Below are 17,083 nucleotides of genomic sequence, written 5' to 3' on the forward strand. Positions count from 1 at the left end.
AGCCGCCCTCTGGCCCTCATCTTCCTGGCCACCTCTCTGCTTCTCCCAGGCTGGGCTTATGGAAAATGGGCCGGTTCACCACTGTGTCCCCAGACCCTGGGGAACGTGGTGGCATCTGACTGGTGTGAGGGGTGGTGGTGGCCTAGTGGACCTTCCAGAAGGGGTACCAGTATCCACCTCCCACCTGACCTGCCTCTCCTCAGGACACATTCCCGTCCCCAGCCAAGGTCCACAGGACATTGACAGTTTGCCTCCTTATCTGAGGCCACTGCGAGTTTTGGCTTACAGATTCCAGTTTCCTAGAACCTACCCCCGCAGGGGCGGGGCAGCCAGCAAGTTACTAATTCATTCCCCACTTCCTCTCAAGTTCAGAAGCCACCTGCCAGGCACTGGAGCCAAAATGAAGACTCCAGCCCCTGTCCACGCCTGGGACATCGTGCTGGTCCTGCTCTCGCTACTACTGGCCATCCTCCAGACTACCACAGCCCAAAAGGTAGCAGTGTCTGGGGCACCTGTGTGTGCGCGCGCCTGAGCATGAGTGGGGCAAGCTGGGGAGCGAGTGAAGGGGAGGAGAGCCTCGGTGTGCACAAGTGTGTAAGTGCAGGTGAGCGCAGGTCAGTGTGCCTACAGAGAAGTGTGCTGCCCATCCAACAGGCACTACCCTCAGGGCTTTGTGGAGTGTCCCCATTTACTGGAAGGGTGATCTTGTTATTTCCAGTTCACAGGGGAGGAGATACAGCCTAGCAGGTTGTCCTAAAGGGCGGCAGGAGGTGGGGTGTGTGGCCTCAGGAGCCCAGCTTACCTCTCCCTGGCTTCTTGAGTTCCCAGAAGTTACTGATGCTTTATATGCCTCTGTTTCCGTATCTGTAGAACAGGGTGATAATAGAACCATTCAGAAGTTTGTGGTGAAGATGAAACCTCTAGTGCTATAAAGTGCTGAGTACAGGGCCCAGCACAGAACAGACACACGTGTACACAAGCCACTCGGCCCAACACGCAGTCTCCGTGCTAAGCACAAGTGTGCCATATGCAGGCAGGCAGCAGAAGTGTGGGCTCTGCCTGTGCGCAGCCCTTCGTTGGGGACCGCAGACCTCAGGCGAAGTACACATGCCTGGGGTGGGCAGTGCCTCGTGGGGATGGACAGGGCAACAGAGGAGGCCCCACGGCTGCAGGGGAAAAGGGGCAAAGCGGAAGATGCCCAGCCTTAGAGATGGACCCTCCCTGCCTCCAATTCTCCCAGCTCCTGCAGGCCCCTGGGGGAAGGCTGGCAGGAGCTGTTTTTCCCAGGCAAAGGGCTTGTTTACTGCCCTTTCACTGGGCAGAGCTGAGATGGCATGGAAGCTTCCTGATTCGACAGGACCCTCTGCCGCTCACCCCTACCCCAAGGATAAGTGAGTCCCCCACAGACACACCAGTGCACAGGCACCACCCCCCACCCCTTGCCTGCTTGTTCTCCGAGGGGCACTATGGCCCTGTAGGGTGGGGCATGAAGCACACAGCTGCCTCTGATTTAAGTGGAGGATTCACATATGAAATGGTTCATGGGATTTTGCCTGAGGCCTGGTCAGTGGCTTGATCGGAGTTGGGAGCCAGGCTTGGTCTGGGACCAAGGTCAAGGCCCACTCTTGAAGAGCACTGGAACAACCCCACTCCTTCTTCCTTCACTGTTCCAGAATGGCATCAACATCTACAGCCTCACTGTGGACTCCAAGGTCTCATCCCGATTTGCCCACACAGTTGTCACCAGCCGGGTGGTCAACAGGGCCGATACTGTGCAGGAGGCCACCTTCCAGATGGAGCTGCCCAAGAAAGCCTTCATCACCAACTTCTCCATGTAGGTGTCCTGCCTTCCCCCGCGTCCCTCCTCCCCAACCCAGCACTGTGACACCATGGCCCCTGTGCCCCAATCAGGAAGAGGGCCTCTTCTTGGAATATAGGCCTGAGGTATGTGTGCTCCACCTGTAGGCAATACAGGGAACAGAGGTTTTACCCAGGAACTTCTCAGAGATGTTGCCCTCCCTCTGTCCCTTCCTCCCTGCCTCCCTCCCTCCCTCCACTGGTCACTCCCACCATCCATCTCTCCCTCCATTCATCCATCCACCATCCCTAAGTGCTGCCCAGGTGGCAGGTAGAGAACCGCAGCATGTTTGGGTCTTTGCCTTTGAGAAGTACAGACTTGGAGCATCCTGAGGCCAAACCCAGGCAGGAGAGAGTCACCAAAAGGCAGATTCCAGCTCAGAATACAGGAAACTTCCTAACCCCTGAGCTGCCCTACAATGAAGCAGTGCCTCGAGGAGGGGGACCACCTCCTTGTCACAGAAATTCTAAGCCAGCTGGTTCCCCCCACCCTCAAGTGGGATACTGCAGGGTTATTCTGCTCTGGGTCAGAGCCTGCATTAGGAGGCCCCTGGGGTTTCTGTGGACTCTGTGAGCCAGTGATGATCCTCACCTTTTCCTCTACTGTCCTCCCCGACCCTCCCATCTCAGTTTTGCAATGTTTGCTAAATGCAAGAGAACTGTCTGTCCGTCCCTGGCCCCACAGGAGAGGCAGTGGTTGAGGACAGGCCAGAGAGGCTGATCCCAGAAACTTAGGGAAGGCCACGAGTTGTGCAGAGAGCGAGCACCTCGGGCAGAGTTTCCATTGTACCCTGGGACCTCTGAAAACCTGCGTCAGGGGCCGGGTCCCTGTGGTTGCCTCCTCCTTATCTCTCTGCCCACCCCTCTCCATCAGCCCAGCTTTTTTTCACCCCAGAGCCAGGCCTGTGCTGCCCAACTTGTAGCATGAGCTTCACAGGCTGCACCCCACCTCCCATGTGGGTGCCACAACCAGCAAATTGCAAGGCTGTGGGCCTGTTGAATCTGCTGAGAGCCCAGCTGGGCCCAGCTCCTGCTGCTGCATGAGGCAGGGAAGCAAAGGGCAGGGTGCCCTGCTCCTTGACCTGGCCAGGAGCTCCAGTTGGGTATCTGGTGGGAGGAGCCCTACAGCCCAGCACCAGCCCCATCCCCATCCCCATCCCCAGCCCACAGTTAAATTGTGACCAGGAAGGTCAGGAAGGTGGGGAGGAGGAACATTCGGTCCTGGCGTCCTGGCTGCCCCCTTCCCACCCACTCCTGAACACTCTCATCCTCTCACATCACCCCAGATGGAGCAGTTAGCCTGCTGCGTCCCTACTCACCCCATGAGGAGGTTCTAGGGTGGTCATTACCTTCCAGAGGAGCAGCCCAGGCAGTTCTCTCTCAGTCCCACAAAAATGGCTGCTAGGATTGTGTCCGGGCCCCAAGGAGCCCCGTCCACCCGTTGTCCAAAACCTCCTTCCCCAGAGGCCAACCTCCCTGCAGAGGGGCTTGCCGCGTGTTGGCAGGTAGAAAGGGCAGCCTCAGAGAAGAGGGGTCAGAGCCTTCTCAGCACCTTGTCTCCCCTGGCCTGGGAGCCAGCATCTCCCTCCTCCTCAGCCTGCGCCTCACAGCTGGGCACAGGGCTGCATGGAATGTGGCTCAGAAAGCCCTCCCTGGTGACTGACCGGTTCATCTGGGAACAGTCCGTGGGATGTGGGTCCAGACAGGGAGGGAGAAGAGAGGCTGGTTCCTGGCTCAGCCCTGCCTCCTCTGCAGCCTCCATCCCAGTTGTTTAGTAAAACGCATGTTTACCGACATGGTGTGTGGCTCAGGGTAGATGCAGGCCTGCGGCACCCCACCCACACTGGAGCCCCACACAGAGCCCTGTCCACAGTAGGTGCGTAATAAACAGGTGGGCTCAGGTAGAGATAGGAGTCACTCTGTCAAGAGGCACACAAAGTTCCGGATAGGCTCCTGGGAGAAGGCAGGATTGCACTGGGCCGTCCCTACTGGGCTCTCGACAACTCTGTCCCTCCTGCCCCAGGATCATCGATGGTGTGACCTACCCAGGGAACATCAAGGAGAAGTCTGTAGCCCAGAAGAAGTACAGCGCTGCCGTGTCCAGAGGAGAGAGCGCCGGCCTCGTCCAGTGAGCCCAAGGCGGTAGGGGGGACCCTGTTGGGGTAGGGCAGAGGCTGCCCCTGCCTTCAGCCCTTTAGCCTTGCTCCCACCTCCAGTGGCCATACCTCCCCTTGAGGGGAAGGCCTGATGCCTTCTTCCCCCAGGGCCACTGGAAGAAAGACAGAGAAGTTCCAGGTGTCGGTCAGTGTTGCTCCCGCTGCCAAGGTCACTTTCGAGCTGGTGTACGAGGAGCTGCTGTCACGGCGTCTGGGGGCATACGAGCTGCTGCTGCAAATTCATCCTCAGCAGCTGGTCAAGCATCTGCAGGTACCTGGTGCTGCCTCCTCTTAGAAGGCCTCCTAGATCACCCCACTCTGCTGAGGGCGGTCCCTCCTTCCCCCATGCCTCCTGTGAGGGCAAGGCCTAGCAGACCCGGTAACCCACTTCTTGCCTCTAGATGGACGTTCATATCTTCGAGCCTCAAGGCATCAGCTTTCTGGAGACAGAGAGCACCTTCATGACCAATGAACTGGCAAAGGCCCTCACCACCTTCCAGAACCAGACCAAGGTGGGCCTGCTATGGTCTGTGGTTGAGGGTTCCAAGGGGCCTGTCTTCAGGTTGGCCCTATGAGCCTGAATTTCCAGAGTGGTACTATTGGACAGAATCTCTGAGCTGGAAGGACTCGTGAGGTTCCTGTGTTCATGTTGTCATTTGGCAGACAGGGAGGGCAAGGTGTAGGGAAGGCTGGTGGGTACTGGTTTGAACCCTTAGATCAGGGGAGAAGACTGATGTGAGGGCCCCAGGACCAGGTAGGGAGGAGGAGCTGCCTAGATCACATCCTGAGCCCAGCCCTTCCTTGCACAGATCTAGGAGCAGGGGATTCACTCACAATCCCTGCCCTCCAGGGAGGCAGTCTATCTGACAGATCAGCCTGAGAGAAAATTCCCTGGAATTTGACCCAAGGCTGCTTCCTGGAGTTCTCTCTTCAGATGGGGATGAAGGGTGTTGTTAGCACTGCCTCATTGCTCCTCCCAACTTCAGCTTGGTCATTTTTCCAGGCTCACATCCAATTCAAGCCGACGCTCTCTCAGCAGCAAATATCTCCAGAGCAACAGGACACAGTCCTGAATGGCAACTTCATCATCCGCTATGATGTCAATCGGACCTCCTCTGGGGGTTCCATTCAGGTGCGTGGGCTCCAGGCAAGAGAAGGGCCACCAAAAAATCCATCCACCGTCAAGGGCCTGAGCCCTATTCTATTCTATTCTATTCTAGAATAGGCCCTAGCCCTATTCTAAAAGAAAAGACAAAATAACCACCCCTAGTTATCAGCATGCACCAGGGGCAACACAGACAGAAAATAGGCAGTTTAGTTGTGTCGTCCCTGAAACAATTCCCTTTCAGAAGCAAAAAATTTCATCTCTACTGAAGAGCTGTGCTACAGAGTTTCCCTTGTTGCTTTGGCTGCCAGGAGGCTCACAATTCAGTTTTATGCTCAATTGCAGTAGCTTCTTTAACACAAGTTTCTGGCATCTTTTGATGGACCTTGTTTTTGGAGTCTTCACTTTTTTGATGGATCTCAGGTTTATTATGTCTCAACCCTTTAGTATGAGCTACCTCAAATATGAAAACAAATAGGAGGTAAAGTAGGCGTAGAGTTCTGGTGGGCCATGCATGAGCAGGGAAGCCTTCTCTGTAAGGGAAGGGCTGGACTGAGCCCTAAAATATGGCAAGGATTTGGGCAGGTTAGCAGGGGAACAGGGGTGGAGGGGTTGGAGTGAAGAGAGCATAGAAACGCCAGGACTCGGGGTGAGAAGGCTGGTTGGGGTTAGGGCAGGGCTGAAGCTCTTATACCTGTGCATCTCACTTTGGTCACAGATCGAGAATGGCTACTTTGTGCACTACTTTGCCCCTGAGGGCCTGTCCACGCTATCTAAGAACGTGATCTTTGTCATTGACAAGAGTGGCTCCATGAGCGGCAGGAAAATACAGCAGGTGAGTCCCGTGGGCCAGAGCAGGGTCCTGAAAACATACAGACGTAAACATACAGACACTGTCAGCTCTGGTCCAGCAGGCGGACCTGCCCTCCTCCATCTTCCTGGGTAAGGGTTTCCCCCTCACTCTGAGATGGTCAGAGTTATGAGGCAGGACCTGCCTCTGAAGCATTCACCACTTCCCCACTCCAGATATGAGCCCCAGGGTGCAGCCCCAGGGTACCTGAGGCCCCACTGAGACACCCACCTTGTGTCCCCTTCCCCTGACCAGACTCAGGAAGCCCTACTTAAGATCCTGGATGACCTCCGCCCCTACGACCAGTTCAACCTCATCAGCTTCAGTGGGGAAGCAACCCAGTGGAAGCCACAGCTGGTGCCAGCCTCAGCTGAGAACGTGAAAGAGGCCAAGAGCTACGTTGCTGGCATCCAGGCCCAGGGAGGTGAGGCCCTCTGCAGCCCCATGTGGCCGGGGCTTCTGGGGCACCAAGCCTGGTCTGGGGCACCCGGCTGGGAGCCACCCTGAGGGTGTGTTTCCCTCAGGGACCAATATAAACGATGCGATGCTGATGGCCGTGCAGCTGCTGGAAAGAGCCAACCGAGAGGAGCTGCTGCCTGCAAGGAGCGTCACCCTCATCGTCCTTCTCACTGATGGTGACCCCACTGTGGGTGAGGCACTGCCAGCACCTCCAGCCTGGCTTGCTGTGGGACCTGGGGCTAGGAAGGAGGTGGCTGAGGCCTCTCTGGTTCTGAGATTCCAGAAATATCCATTGACCAAAATCACTCTTTTCTCACCCCCTTCCCAAACCACGGAGTCCAGGGGAGACCAACCCCTCGAGGATCCAGAAGAATGTGCAGGAAGCCATCGATGGTCAGTACAGCCTCTTCTGCCTGGGCTTTGGCTTCGACGTCAGCTACGCCTTCCTGGAGAAGCTGGCACTGGACAATGGCGGCCTGGCCCGGCGCATCTATGAAGACTCCGACTCCGCCCTGCAGCTCCAGGTGCCCACGTTTCCCTGCTGGGCTACATGAGTGAGGGATGGCACAGACAGGCGAGCAGACCCCAGCTCGGCCCTAATGACATACCCCTACCCTGCAGGACTTCTACCAGGAGGTGGCCAACCCACTGCTGACGTCGGTGGCCTTCGAGTATCCAAGCAACGCTGTGGAGGCTGTCACGCAGGACCACTTCCGGTTGTTCTTCAAAGGCTCCGAGTTGGTGGTAGCTGGGAAGCTCCGGGACCAGAGCCCTGATATACTCTCCGCCAGAGTCAGGGGGCAGCTGGTAGGTGTGACCAGCGCTTCTGGAGGGGATGGGTAGCAGGGGCAGACAGTCAGAAGGACTAGGTTCAAACCCCAGCCTGCCAGGCCCCAGCCAGTTGACCTTGAGCAAGTTACAGAGTATCCTCTGCCACTTGCCAATGATGCGTCCCTACTGTGTTGGCTCCTAGTGGAGATTCAACAAGATGACATGATTTTCTGAGAGCACCTGTGCAGGGCCAGCATGCAGTAGGCGCTCAATGGTCAATCAGTGCTGCTGCTGCTGCTGTTCTCGAGGGCACCAGGTGCTTGGCATCCCCTCCTGTCCTCACACCAGCCCTCTGAGGTTGTCGTCAGGCAGGAAGGGCTGCTCCCATTGACAGATGAGCAGACTGACATCCAGGCAGGGCAGGCGTCTTGCCCTGGACCCCACTGCAGCCGAGTCAAGAGCCCATCTCACCACTTCATGCCCTGTCCCTGCCCAGCGTTCCCTGCCTCTGTGCCACAGGAGGCCCTCTCGTTCTACAAAGAGAAACAGCACTTCTTTAGGCCCTGGGGATACTGCCTTCATGGGAGAGATGGTGTGGGTAAATGGTCACACAAACAAGGTGCTGCAGGCTGATATGTCCCTGCAGATAAACCCGAAGACTCAGGGGAACAGCACTGGGTACCCCTACCTGGCCTGGGGATCAGGGAGGGCTTCCTGGAGGAGGCTCAGCTGAGACTGAGGGATGAGTAGGAGGTGGCAGAGGCCAGATGGAGAGACATAGGAATGTTCCAGGCTTGCATGGCAGGCAGGCAGCACGTGTGGGGAGTGTGGCAGGTGGGCAAGGCAAGCAGGCATGGGGGAACCCAGGGTCTTGTCTCAGGGGAAGTAGTCAAGTGTCATGATGGGCAGGGCATGTCCTTTGACCAGTCTGCTACCTCCCGGAGGTGAGACCTGGGGCAAAGCACTTACCCTCCCTGTGCCTCAGTTTCCTGCTGTATACAGATGGAAATAAGCCACCTTACCCACCTTGTAAGGCTGCAGTGGGGATTAAGTTCTCGAGCAATGTGAACACTCCATACAGTGTAGCAGCTGAAGTTATCCTGGAGGCCAGTGGTTCCCAACATGTGGAACCCAAGGTGAATTGGGGTAGTTCACAGCAAACCTGTCTTTGTTTGAGTACTTACGTATCGATTTTACTGTGTTCTAAAAAATAATTCGAACCCCAGACCTAAGATTTCACAGGTATTGCTGCTAGGGACAAGGCCAAGAGTGTTAGTCTATTTAAAGTTTGTTTAAGAAAAACCATCAAACAAATAGCTATACTCCTGGAAGAGGGCAAAATTCTTGCCGCTCCTGGTTCTGTACCCGCTGTATTGCACTAGGATAGTTTGCTACCTTCTGTTTCCACCTCCTTATCATCCTTGGAGGCTCTCACACCCCTAAACACCCTCCCTACCCTCCATTCTACTCAAAGGAAACATGGTCCTTGCAGCCCACGCTGCCCCAGCCAGGTTTCTTTTGGAAGTGCAGGGCGGCGCCGGGCCAGGCGCAGATGTCAGGCCTTCACTGCTGCTGCCCTGGCCGGGCCCCTCTTTCCAGAACCTGGAGGACATCACGTTCGTAACAGAGTCCAGTGTGGCAGAGCAGGAGGAGGCGTTCCGGAGCCCCAAGTACATCTTCCACAGCTTCATGGAGAGACTCTGGGCGTACCTGACCATCCAGCAACTGCTTGAGCAAATGTGGGTGGGCACACCCTCAAGGGCCCCTCAGCACCTCCCCAAGCTCTTCCTCGGTGGGGCAGGCACAGCTGGCACGGGCATCTCCTAGAGTTGGAGACGGGGTGGTGGTGTCATGTCTGAGCTCCAGACTCTCAGCAGGAGCTCCCAAGAAGGGTCTGGAAAGGAGAGAGAATCTGACTGGGCACCCAGGGACCTGCAGAGCCACTGGTGTCCTCCACCTGCAGGGTCTCGACGAAGTCAGATGCTGAGAAGCAGGCCCTTGAGGCCCGAGCTCTGAGCTTGTCACTCAACTATAGCTTTGTCACCCCCCTCACATCCATGGTGATCACCAAACCCGAAGGCCAAGAACAGTCTGAAGTTGCTGAGAAGCCTGTGGAAAATGGTGGGTGTGGCAGCGGAGTTCTGACCCAGCGTTCTCCCCCATCCCTCCCCTACACCCCACACAAGACCTCACCCCTGCCACCCACAGACTCTTAGGAGCCCCATTTCATTGATGAGGAAACGGAGTCCAGGTCTCCTAACCCCACCAGGTTCACTGTATCTTTGTAGTGGTATGGGTTGGGAAGAAGCTTAAATAGAAGCACTTCACATATATCAAAACCACCCTGACAGTGTATCTCTCTCTCTCTCTCTCTCTTTTTGTTTTATCCAGAAAGCAGACACAGGAACGTCTACTCAGGTAAGGGCCTAATATCCTCTAAGACTCGCCTGGGTGACTGTTGGCTGACCCAGGGCCTATAGTACAGTGACCATAAGGTTGCTGGCCAGGGCCTCTCCAACCCAGCCCTGCTCAGGAGGGAGTGTCATCTACCTAAGTACGTGGGTACATTTAGTCACCTGTTTATTCAGACTGGCTGCCACTCAGGCCCTGTCCTGGGCACCAGGGACACAGTCCCCATCCCCCTGGGGGCCCCAGAAAGGTATGTCCAAGAAGCAAACCCAGGTCTCTCTGATTTCCAGGTCCTGCTCTCTTTGGAACTCATTCCATGAGAGACAGAATGTCCAGAATAACAGGTAGCAAAAGAGGAGAGGGTAGAGGAAGGGGATACTGAGCAAACCCTGACCCTGCCCCTGACTGTCAGGGGATGACTTCCCTGGCTCGCCTGACTGATGGTGGGGCTGGGGCTCAAATTCAGTTGTGTCCGATTTAGGAGACAGTGGTGCAGACCCTGTCCTTTCTAAAAGAAGAGGCTGGAGAGGACAAGGTAGTTTGAGGGGCACTGCCAGCGGGGGTGGGGGTGCCCATATCCCAGCAGAGAGGCATTCAAGAAGGGTCCATTGTTCCAGCTGTGAATTTCTCCCAGGGTGCTGGGTGTGGGAAGGGGAGCCATCTGCCCTCTCCACCTCCCTCTCCACCTCCCTCTCCTGGGGTGGGTCCCAGAGCCCTGGCTGTGGGGACCCAAAACACTGCTTGAGAAAAGACTGCATGTGTTAACTTTTCCAAAGCCGGAGTTTTTGGGCAGGGACCCGGCTTCCCAATGAGATTCGGACAACTTGGACCTTCTGGACCTATTCATCCTCCTTATCTTCCTGATCCATCCCACCACACGACCTGGGGAGCAGTGCTACCAGACATTGCATTAGGTAAGCCTCTTTCTGATCCTCTGAGGGTCTAGTTTCCTCAAGATGCACCTGCCTGTGCAGTTCATGGCCTAAGCACCACCCACAGGGCTAGGCACAGACCAGGGAGAGCTGCTCTAAGGCATGATGTTAAGAACTGCATCCTTTTTTTTCACTGAATTGGCTTCATTCACTCTGCAGGCTGGCTCAGGATGGAACGTTCTAGAAAGGGAAGGTTTCCTCCTTTCCCAAAGCCAACAGTAGTCCCTTGAGCTGTTTCTCATCTCCAAATCTGGACTCGGACACAGCCGCAGAGCCATGCTAGATCCTGTCTCCTCAGCGTTTTCCCTAATAGCATGCTCTTCTGGTTGAAAACTCTCTTTGCAAAGGCTCTTCTAGATTGGGTGCATGTGAGGCAGGGATCGTGGGGTTGGAGCTCGGTGGGTGGCAGGTGGCAGTGAAGGCTGGCAGGCATGCCGATTGCTTTGAATCCTGACTACCTTCTCCCTTTCTGTTTCTGGCTGTTCCTGCACTAATTTCAGCTTCAGTGTCATCAGCTATCTCAGTTCCTGACCAAGCATCTCGTGACCTGGATATAAGAATCAAAGGTGCCCCCAGGCCAGAGCCCCTGCAGTAGTAGTAGTAGGGAGAGCCTGGGAGGGGAGAGCCCCGGGAGCTCTACAGCCCTGCCGGGTGGGTTTCTCAGTGGAGAAAGAATCAACCACACCCTCTGCTGCTCCACTCCTCAGCCCGCTACTGCTCCCCGGAAGGGGCTGCCTAAACCCAGACTTTTTCTTCTTTCAGAAACAACCACGACAGCCCCACCCCCAGGTAAGTGCCAGCCCCCTTCAGCCTCCTCCCTGTCCTTGCCCCCTAGCCTGCTCTACCTGCCCCTAAAACCACACCTGCTGTCCCAGCCCCCATCCAGGCTCCTTCCGTCATCCTGCCACTGCCTGGCCAGAGCGAGAACCAGCTCTGTGTGGACCTCAAGCACTCTCAGGGTCTTCTGAACCTGCTCTCAGACCCTGGCCAAGGTGAGAGGTGCACACCCAGTCATCCGCTCAGACCCAGACACCACGCACCCCCAGCTTCCCACCTCGGAGACAACAGTAGGACACCTGCCTGCGAAGACTCCTGGGCAGACCTGGTCCCAGGTGGTAGCATGGCCACGCCCCTGAGCACCGGCACGTGCACTTATACATCTGCGCCACGGACCTTTCACTGGGCACCATGTATGCAGGCCTGGGTGGCCTGCGCCCCAGGGTGACCAGATGTGGGCTTGCCCTCAGACACGCTTTACTTCAGGGGTGGGGAGACAGACCTGGGTACAGAGCAGCACAGTGCCCTGTAGTCAGTGCCCAGAGCACCGTGGACATGAGCACAGAGGAGGAGATAAGAGCAGTCTGAGGGGCAGGGGAGACTGCCCAGGATCATATGGGGTTGACTGGGCCTTGGCAGGCAAGTGGGGGTCCACGAGGCAGAGGAACGGGTAGGCCGAAGCACTGAGCCCTGAAGTGGGCTGTAGAAGGCGTGGAGGAGGAACATGGGGGGAGGAGGTAGGTGTACTGGCCCCCCAACCCCCAGGAGGGTCTTCCTGGCTGATCTGAGCTCTCAGGTCAGATGTGGGGACGCACAACCCTCGGGATGCTCACACATACACACCTGCAGAGCCACTTAGAGTCCACGAACATCCATGGCCCCTCGGTCCCCCCAGACCCACACGGTCTCCCTCTTCACCATGCCAGGCCCACAGTCTATTTGCTCCCTGAGGCCACCAATTCTCCATCTCTCTCTTGGCCACAACACCCAGCTCAGGGCCAGGCACACTACAGGGGCTTTACGTACGTTTCCTGGCTTCACACAAGACCTGCCTCCTCAGAGGGCTCACCTGTAGGTGGCCATCTCCAAGGACTTGGGGGCCCCTCCAAAGCCACAGGAAACCAAGGGATGAGTGGAAAGACCATGGGAAGCAGGCCTGCAGTGTGAGGGGTGCCAGGGAAGGGGTCGGGGAGGTGAGTGGGTGAAGAGCAGCTCTGGGGGATGTAGCTGGGGGGACCTCCTGTTCAGGCCAGTGCCCAGCCAAGGCCACAGCTCCCACCTCTCTGCTCCTGGACCTCTCAGGCGTTGAGGTGACTGGCCACTATGAGATGGGGAAGGCCAAGTTCATGTGGATTGACGTGACCTTCAAGAACCCCCAGCTGCAGGTTCGTGCGTCCCCTGAGCACGTGGTAGTAACTCGGAACCGGAGAAACTCTGCGTACAAGTGGAAGGAAACTCTGTACTCGGTCGTGTCCGGGTAAGCCGCAGGCTGGGGGCCGATGGTTACGTGATGCCACGGGCCTGGGGAAGGAGTGGTTGGGCATGAGTCCTCTGCAGTGGGCCACACCCACAGGAGGGGTAGAAATGCAGAGAACCCTGCACATACCCCTCCTGCCCTGGAGGGTGCCAAGGGATTGTCCTGAGGACCTGGTTGCCCTCACCCAGCCCAGGTCACTGTCCCATGCAGGGGACTGTATGGTTTGAAGCTGCTCTGCTGCTAATCCTGCGTGACCCTAGGCAGGCCGCTTAGACCCTCTGAGCCTCCGTTTCCTCACTCCTAACTAGGGATAATCATCCTAGCCCTGAGTTGGAGGGCTGAGGGGAAGATCCAGTGAGAGAATGTGATTGGGAGCATTTGCCCATAGGCAGTGTGATGCCCACTGGGCACATGGGAAGGCGCACTTTCTATGTGGTGAGGTAACCATGACAATAGTGAGAGGCTGGAGAGTGCTGTCCACCAAGGGAGGTTACGAATGTCATCCTTAACCAACTCTTGAAGCTCTTATGTGGAGAGACACGTCCCTCTGGCATCAATCCCAGGCGACTGGGAGTAGAGGTGGATGGTGACCTCTTCCAGTGGGGTTGCCCCACCGTGGAGCTTTCCAGAGGTAGCTCTCCAGCTCTGGGTGTCACAAAGGGCCTAGGAGAGAGGCCGAGGACCCTGGCTGTCTTTGATCAGTGCCCTCCAAGCCCCCGGCCTGTGCCAAGTATGGAGAGCCTTGTCCACTCCCTCTCCCCCAGCTCCTCTGCAGACTGGTTTCCACTTGATAATGTGAGTGCACCCCTGGGGAACCTGAGGCGCTCACCTGAAAAGCTCCCAATTTCATAAAAGATCTTCAGGTTTCCTATTATCTGATAAATACGCAAAGATCAATAGGATTTCTGTGCATTGGGGCATACACACTAGAGGATAGAATAAAGAATTCCTATCAACCGTGGTGATAGAAAGTCCACACACTTTCATGAGCTACAGAAGATAACACGTAAAGAAAAACAGACCACAGCTTTTATGTTGAACTGTGTCAACAACAAGACAGTGTAAGTTTAGGGCAATTCCATTCTTAAATAACCTCAGAGTAACAGCAGGGCCTTATTCAACGTGCTTAAAGGAGTCTGACGTTCCTAAGAAAACCAAAATGGTAAGAATTTCAAAGATGATTTTAAGTAAAAAGGGAGGGCATAGACTGAGAAGGACTTGCCCTTCCTGGCCTTAAAACACACGATTAAACACTGATCATCAGAAGAAAGTGGGGCTAGCCATACAACCAGAAGGGACAGAGGAAATGTATCTGAGAACCCTCAAGTTGTATAAAAACTAATTCATGAGAAATCAAATGTAAGAAACCAGACGAAAAGGGACTATTATTTTATTTTATAAATAATGCTGGGATAAGCAGGTATTGGTAAGTTAACTTTGGTTCCAGTTGACTGAGGAAACTGAAGCCCAGAAGATTTAAAGGACTGCCCACCAAAGGCCACACTAGGAAATCCTGAGGACAGGAGGGCAGCCCCCGCCCACTGCCACCCCACTGCCCAGGTCCCCTGTGGGTGTCTCCATGCCTCCCTTCCTGCTCAGGACACGAGTTTCCCCACAGCCTCAAGATGACCATGGACAAGGCAGGGCTTCTGCTGCTCAGCAGCCCAGACAGAGTGACCATTGGCCTGCTGTCCTGGGATGGCCCTGGGGAGGGGCTCCGGCTCCTTCTACGGGATGTTGACCGCTTCTCCAGCCATGTCAATGGAACCCTTGGTATGCAGCCCATGGCCTGGGCTCAGGGCATCCTCAGAAGCCACTTCTGCCTGTGAACAGGCAGTGCCCTCAACTCTGCATGTCCCCCAGCCTCCCTCTATTTTTATTCTTCACTGACCTGCCCTTTATGTCTCAGGCCAGTTTTACCAGGACGTGCTCTGGGGGCCCCCAGCAGCAGCAGATGACAGCAAGCGAACCCTGAGGGTTCAGGGGCGTGACCACTCTGCTACCAGGTGACTCAGCGCAATAGGCCACTGAGCCCAACGAGGGATGGGGGCTGGGAGCTGGGCTCTGGGACCCCGACTCCTCTGTCCCTGCCTGGGAACTAGACAGGCAGGTGACAGATTCATGGCTTAGACAAGTCTGACCTAGCTTTCAGTAACCCCACAAAGGGAGATCAGCTCAGACCCACAGAAAACACACAGCGCAGAGATCATCAGGGTGAGCTGGGGGCAATAGGAGTGCCCCCTGGGTTCTCAGAGCCCTGGACCTTGGAGACCACATACAACTGGGTCCCCTTGGGTGGCCAGCCTTTGTCAGCCTGTGCTGGCAGGAGCTCTGAGGGGAGGGGCCCCAAGACCATCCACCTTCCGTGTTCCTACATCCAGCTGTCTCCCTCTCTTCCCACCACACCTGAGACAAGCTGACCACCTATCTGTCTGTGTGTTTATCCTAGAGAGCTCAAGCTGGATTACCAAGAGGCACCCCCGGGAAAAGAGATTTTCTGCTGGTCTGTGGAGCTGTAGTCCTGATGGGAGGAGTAATGCCCATCCCTCATGCCACCCCCCTCTATGCAGATGGCTGCCACCCTGCAACTACAAGGCCACCTTTGGGGCCTGAAACATCATGGGGAGAGGTACTTGCACTCATTAAAATAAAGAGAGGTGGTATGAGCCCAGGGAGTGGGCGTCTCTGGTTCCATCTGGCCAAATTCCAGGGCCTCGGAATTGTACCTTGGACACAGAGTGTCGTGTAACATTAGAGTCTTCTGCCATCAGCCCTTCCAAGGCCTGTGGCCAGTAAGGCCCACAGAGAGCTTTTAGTCTAGTCCCTTCATTGTACAAGCAGGAAAACTGAGATCTAGAGATATTAAACTACCCAGTTAAAATGTTGCTCTAATCGGGGCCCAGGACGGGAGAACATTCTCTGGGAGCAGGGTTCACTCTGCTATGTGGTTACATGGTCTGTGAACACCAGTTTTGACTCAAAAAAAGAGAGTGACCTGAGTAGAAGTTCATTATAGGCCAACTCCCCAACCTTCTCAGCAAACTTTGGGGCCCTTTGCAAGACACAGTCTGATTTTCACACCTGTGCTCAGAAACAGGCCTGTCTCACCACCACTTTGCAAAGAAGTTGGCTCTGGAAGACAAAGGAGACAGAGGGGAGGCCCCCGTCCCAGGAGGGAAGCCAGGGTCTCTTTCCAGGAGCCTGGGCTGTTTGAGGGTCTCCTCTCCTGTCCACACCCCAGGGTTAGGCACCCCAAAGATTCCACCCAATTCCTGCAAAGGCAAAGCACGCTTTAAAACCATTTATAATTATTCCCCCTACTTCTTCAAATGACACAAGTCTTTGGCTTACAAATAAAAAGCACGAGGAGAATAAAACCAAAGACGATGAGGATGAAAATAAGAGAAAAGAGCCAAGCTGGGGGAGAGTTAAATCAGAGACACCAGGGTAGGGGAAGCTGCAACAGCAAAAAGCTTTGCTCTGAGCTTCCTGGCGGCCAGGGTAAAGCAGAAAACAAGCTCATTTGCTTGCTAAGAGGGAGCGAACCAGATCAGGGAAAATATCCTTTTCCCAGCTCTTGAGCTACTCTGTTTACTGAGTGAGTCTTTCCAAAAGGGCAGAGGAGAGGCTGGTGGGAGGGGTCTCCATCAGCAGGTTTGCCAAACACTCAGGAACACGCTGCACTGCTGCTTCTGCATCAAGCCTGGGTGGCAGGCCGGAGTCTGCGGCTGAGTCACTTTGTGAAAGTTACTCATAAGGCTCAGACAACAGCTCAGTGCAACTAGGGAGCAGCCTTGGGGGCTCCGTCCGACAAGCTTTGGGGCTAGCTCTGACATACTGAGGTGAGAGAGGACTCCCCCAACCCCTGGGCTTACCCCTCCAGGACACCACGACCTGGATTGGTCTGTGGAATTTGTGCCATGCAGAGGGGTCATGGGTGACTTCCTGGCCCAGCCAGCACCTGAAGGGCATGAGTTCTCTGTGAACAATTGGAAGTGGTCCTTGTCCTTCACTGTTTTGTCCACTGCGTGCTTTCCAGTGCCTGCTTGGGCCAAGCCCTGGGCTGAGTGCTGTGAGTACATTCGGCACCGTGATAGACACAATGCCTCTTGTGACAACTGTCACCCAGAGAATTACCAAGTGCCACAAGGAGGCCAGAGGGAGACATCTTGCCCAACCTGAGAAATAGCAGGGAAGGCTTCCTGGAAGTGGCATGGTTGGGGCTGGGTTGGGATTGTGTTTTGAAAACTAAAGAGAAATTAGCACAGTGGGAAAGGAAGGCAGGACACC

General features: G+C 55.6%; 1 protein-coding gene across 5 annotated transcripts; it reads left to right on the plus strand.

Moving 5' to 3' along the window:
- Positions 1-338: 338 nt before the first annotated feature.
- Positions 339-16,346, plus strand: ITIH4 (inter-alpha-trypsin inhibitor heavy chain 4). 5 transcript variants are annotated; one of them, XM_064496466.1, is made up of 24 exons: positions 339-493; positions 1,674-1,834; positions 3,881-3,985; positions 4,122-4,284; positions 4,415-4,525; positions 5,017-5,145; positions 5,837-5,953; positions 6,224-6,392; positions 6,493-6,618; positions 6,770-6,951; positions 7,049-7,234; positions 8,798-8,937; positions 9,162-9,319; positions 9,590-9,616; positions 9,898-9,951; positions 10,074-10,142; positions 10,384-10,521; positions 11,040-11,105; positions 11,302-11,328; positions 11,415-11,531; positions 12,619-12,793; positions 14,412-14,566; positions 14,703-14,799; positions 15,243-16,346. In XM_064496466.1, the coding sequence occupies exons 1-24, from the start codon at positions 401-403 to the stop codon at positions 15,310-15,312; spliced, it is 2,835 nt and encodes a 944-aa protein (XP_064352536.1). In that variant the 5' UTR covers positions 339-400; the 3' UTR covers positions 15,313-16,346. The 5 variants fall into 5 exon arrangements, with proteins under 5 accessions (XP_064352536.1, XP_031326390.2, XP_064352537.1 ...); XM_031470530.2 differs by having other exon boundaries at positions 10,089-10,142; XM_064496467.1 differs by lacking the exon at positions 11,040-11,105.
- The last annotated feature ends 737 nt before the right edge of the window (positions 16,347-17,083 follow it).

This window comes from Camelus dromedarius, chromosome 17 (assembly GCF_036321535.1).
Source record: "Camelus dromedarius isolate mCamDro1 chromosome 17, mCamDro1.pat, whole genome shotgun sequence".
Classification (NCBI taxonomy): Eukaryota; Metazoa; Chordata; class Mammalia; order Artiodactyla; family Camelidae; genus Camelus; species Camelus dromedarius.

Bases quoted from the DNA above. Each gene is read 5' to 3' on its own strand.
- ITIH4 (XM_064496466.1), top strand. From the start codon at position 401: ATGAAGACTCCAGCCCCTGTCCACGCCTGGGACATCGTGCTGGTCCTG. The intron at 494-1,673 runs GTAGCAGTGTCT...TCACTGTTCCAG, and splicing joins AGACTACCACAGCCCAAAAG to AATGGCATCAACATCTACAG. The intron at 1,835-3,880 runs GTAGGTGTCCTG...CTCCTGCCCCAG, and splicing joins TTCATCACCAACTTCTCCAT to GATCATCGATGGTGTGACCT.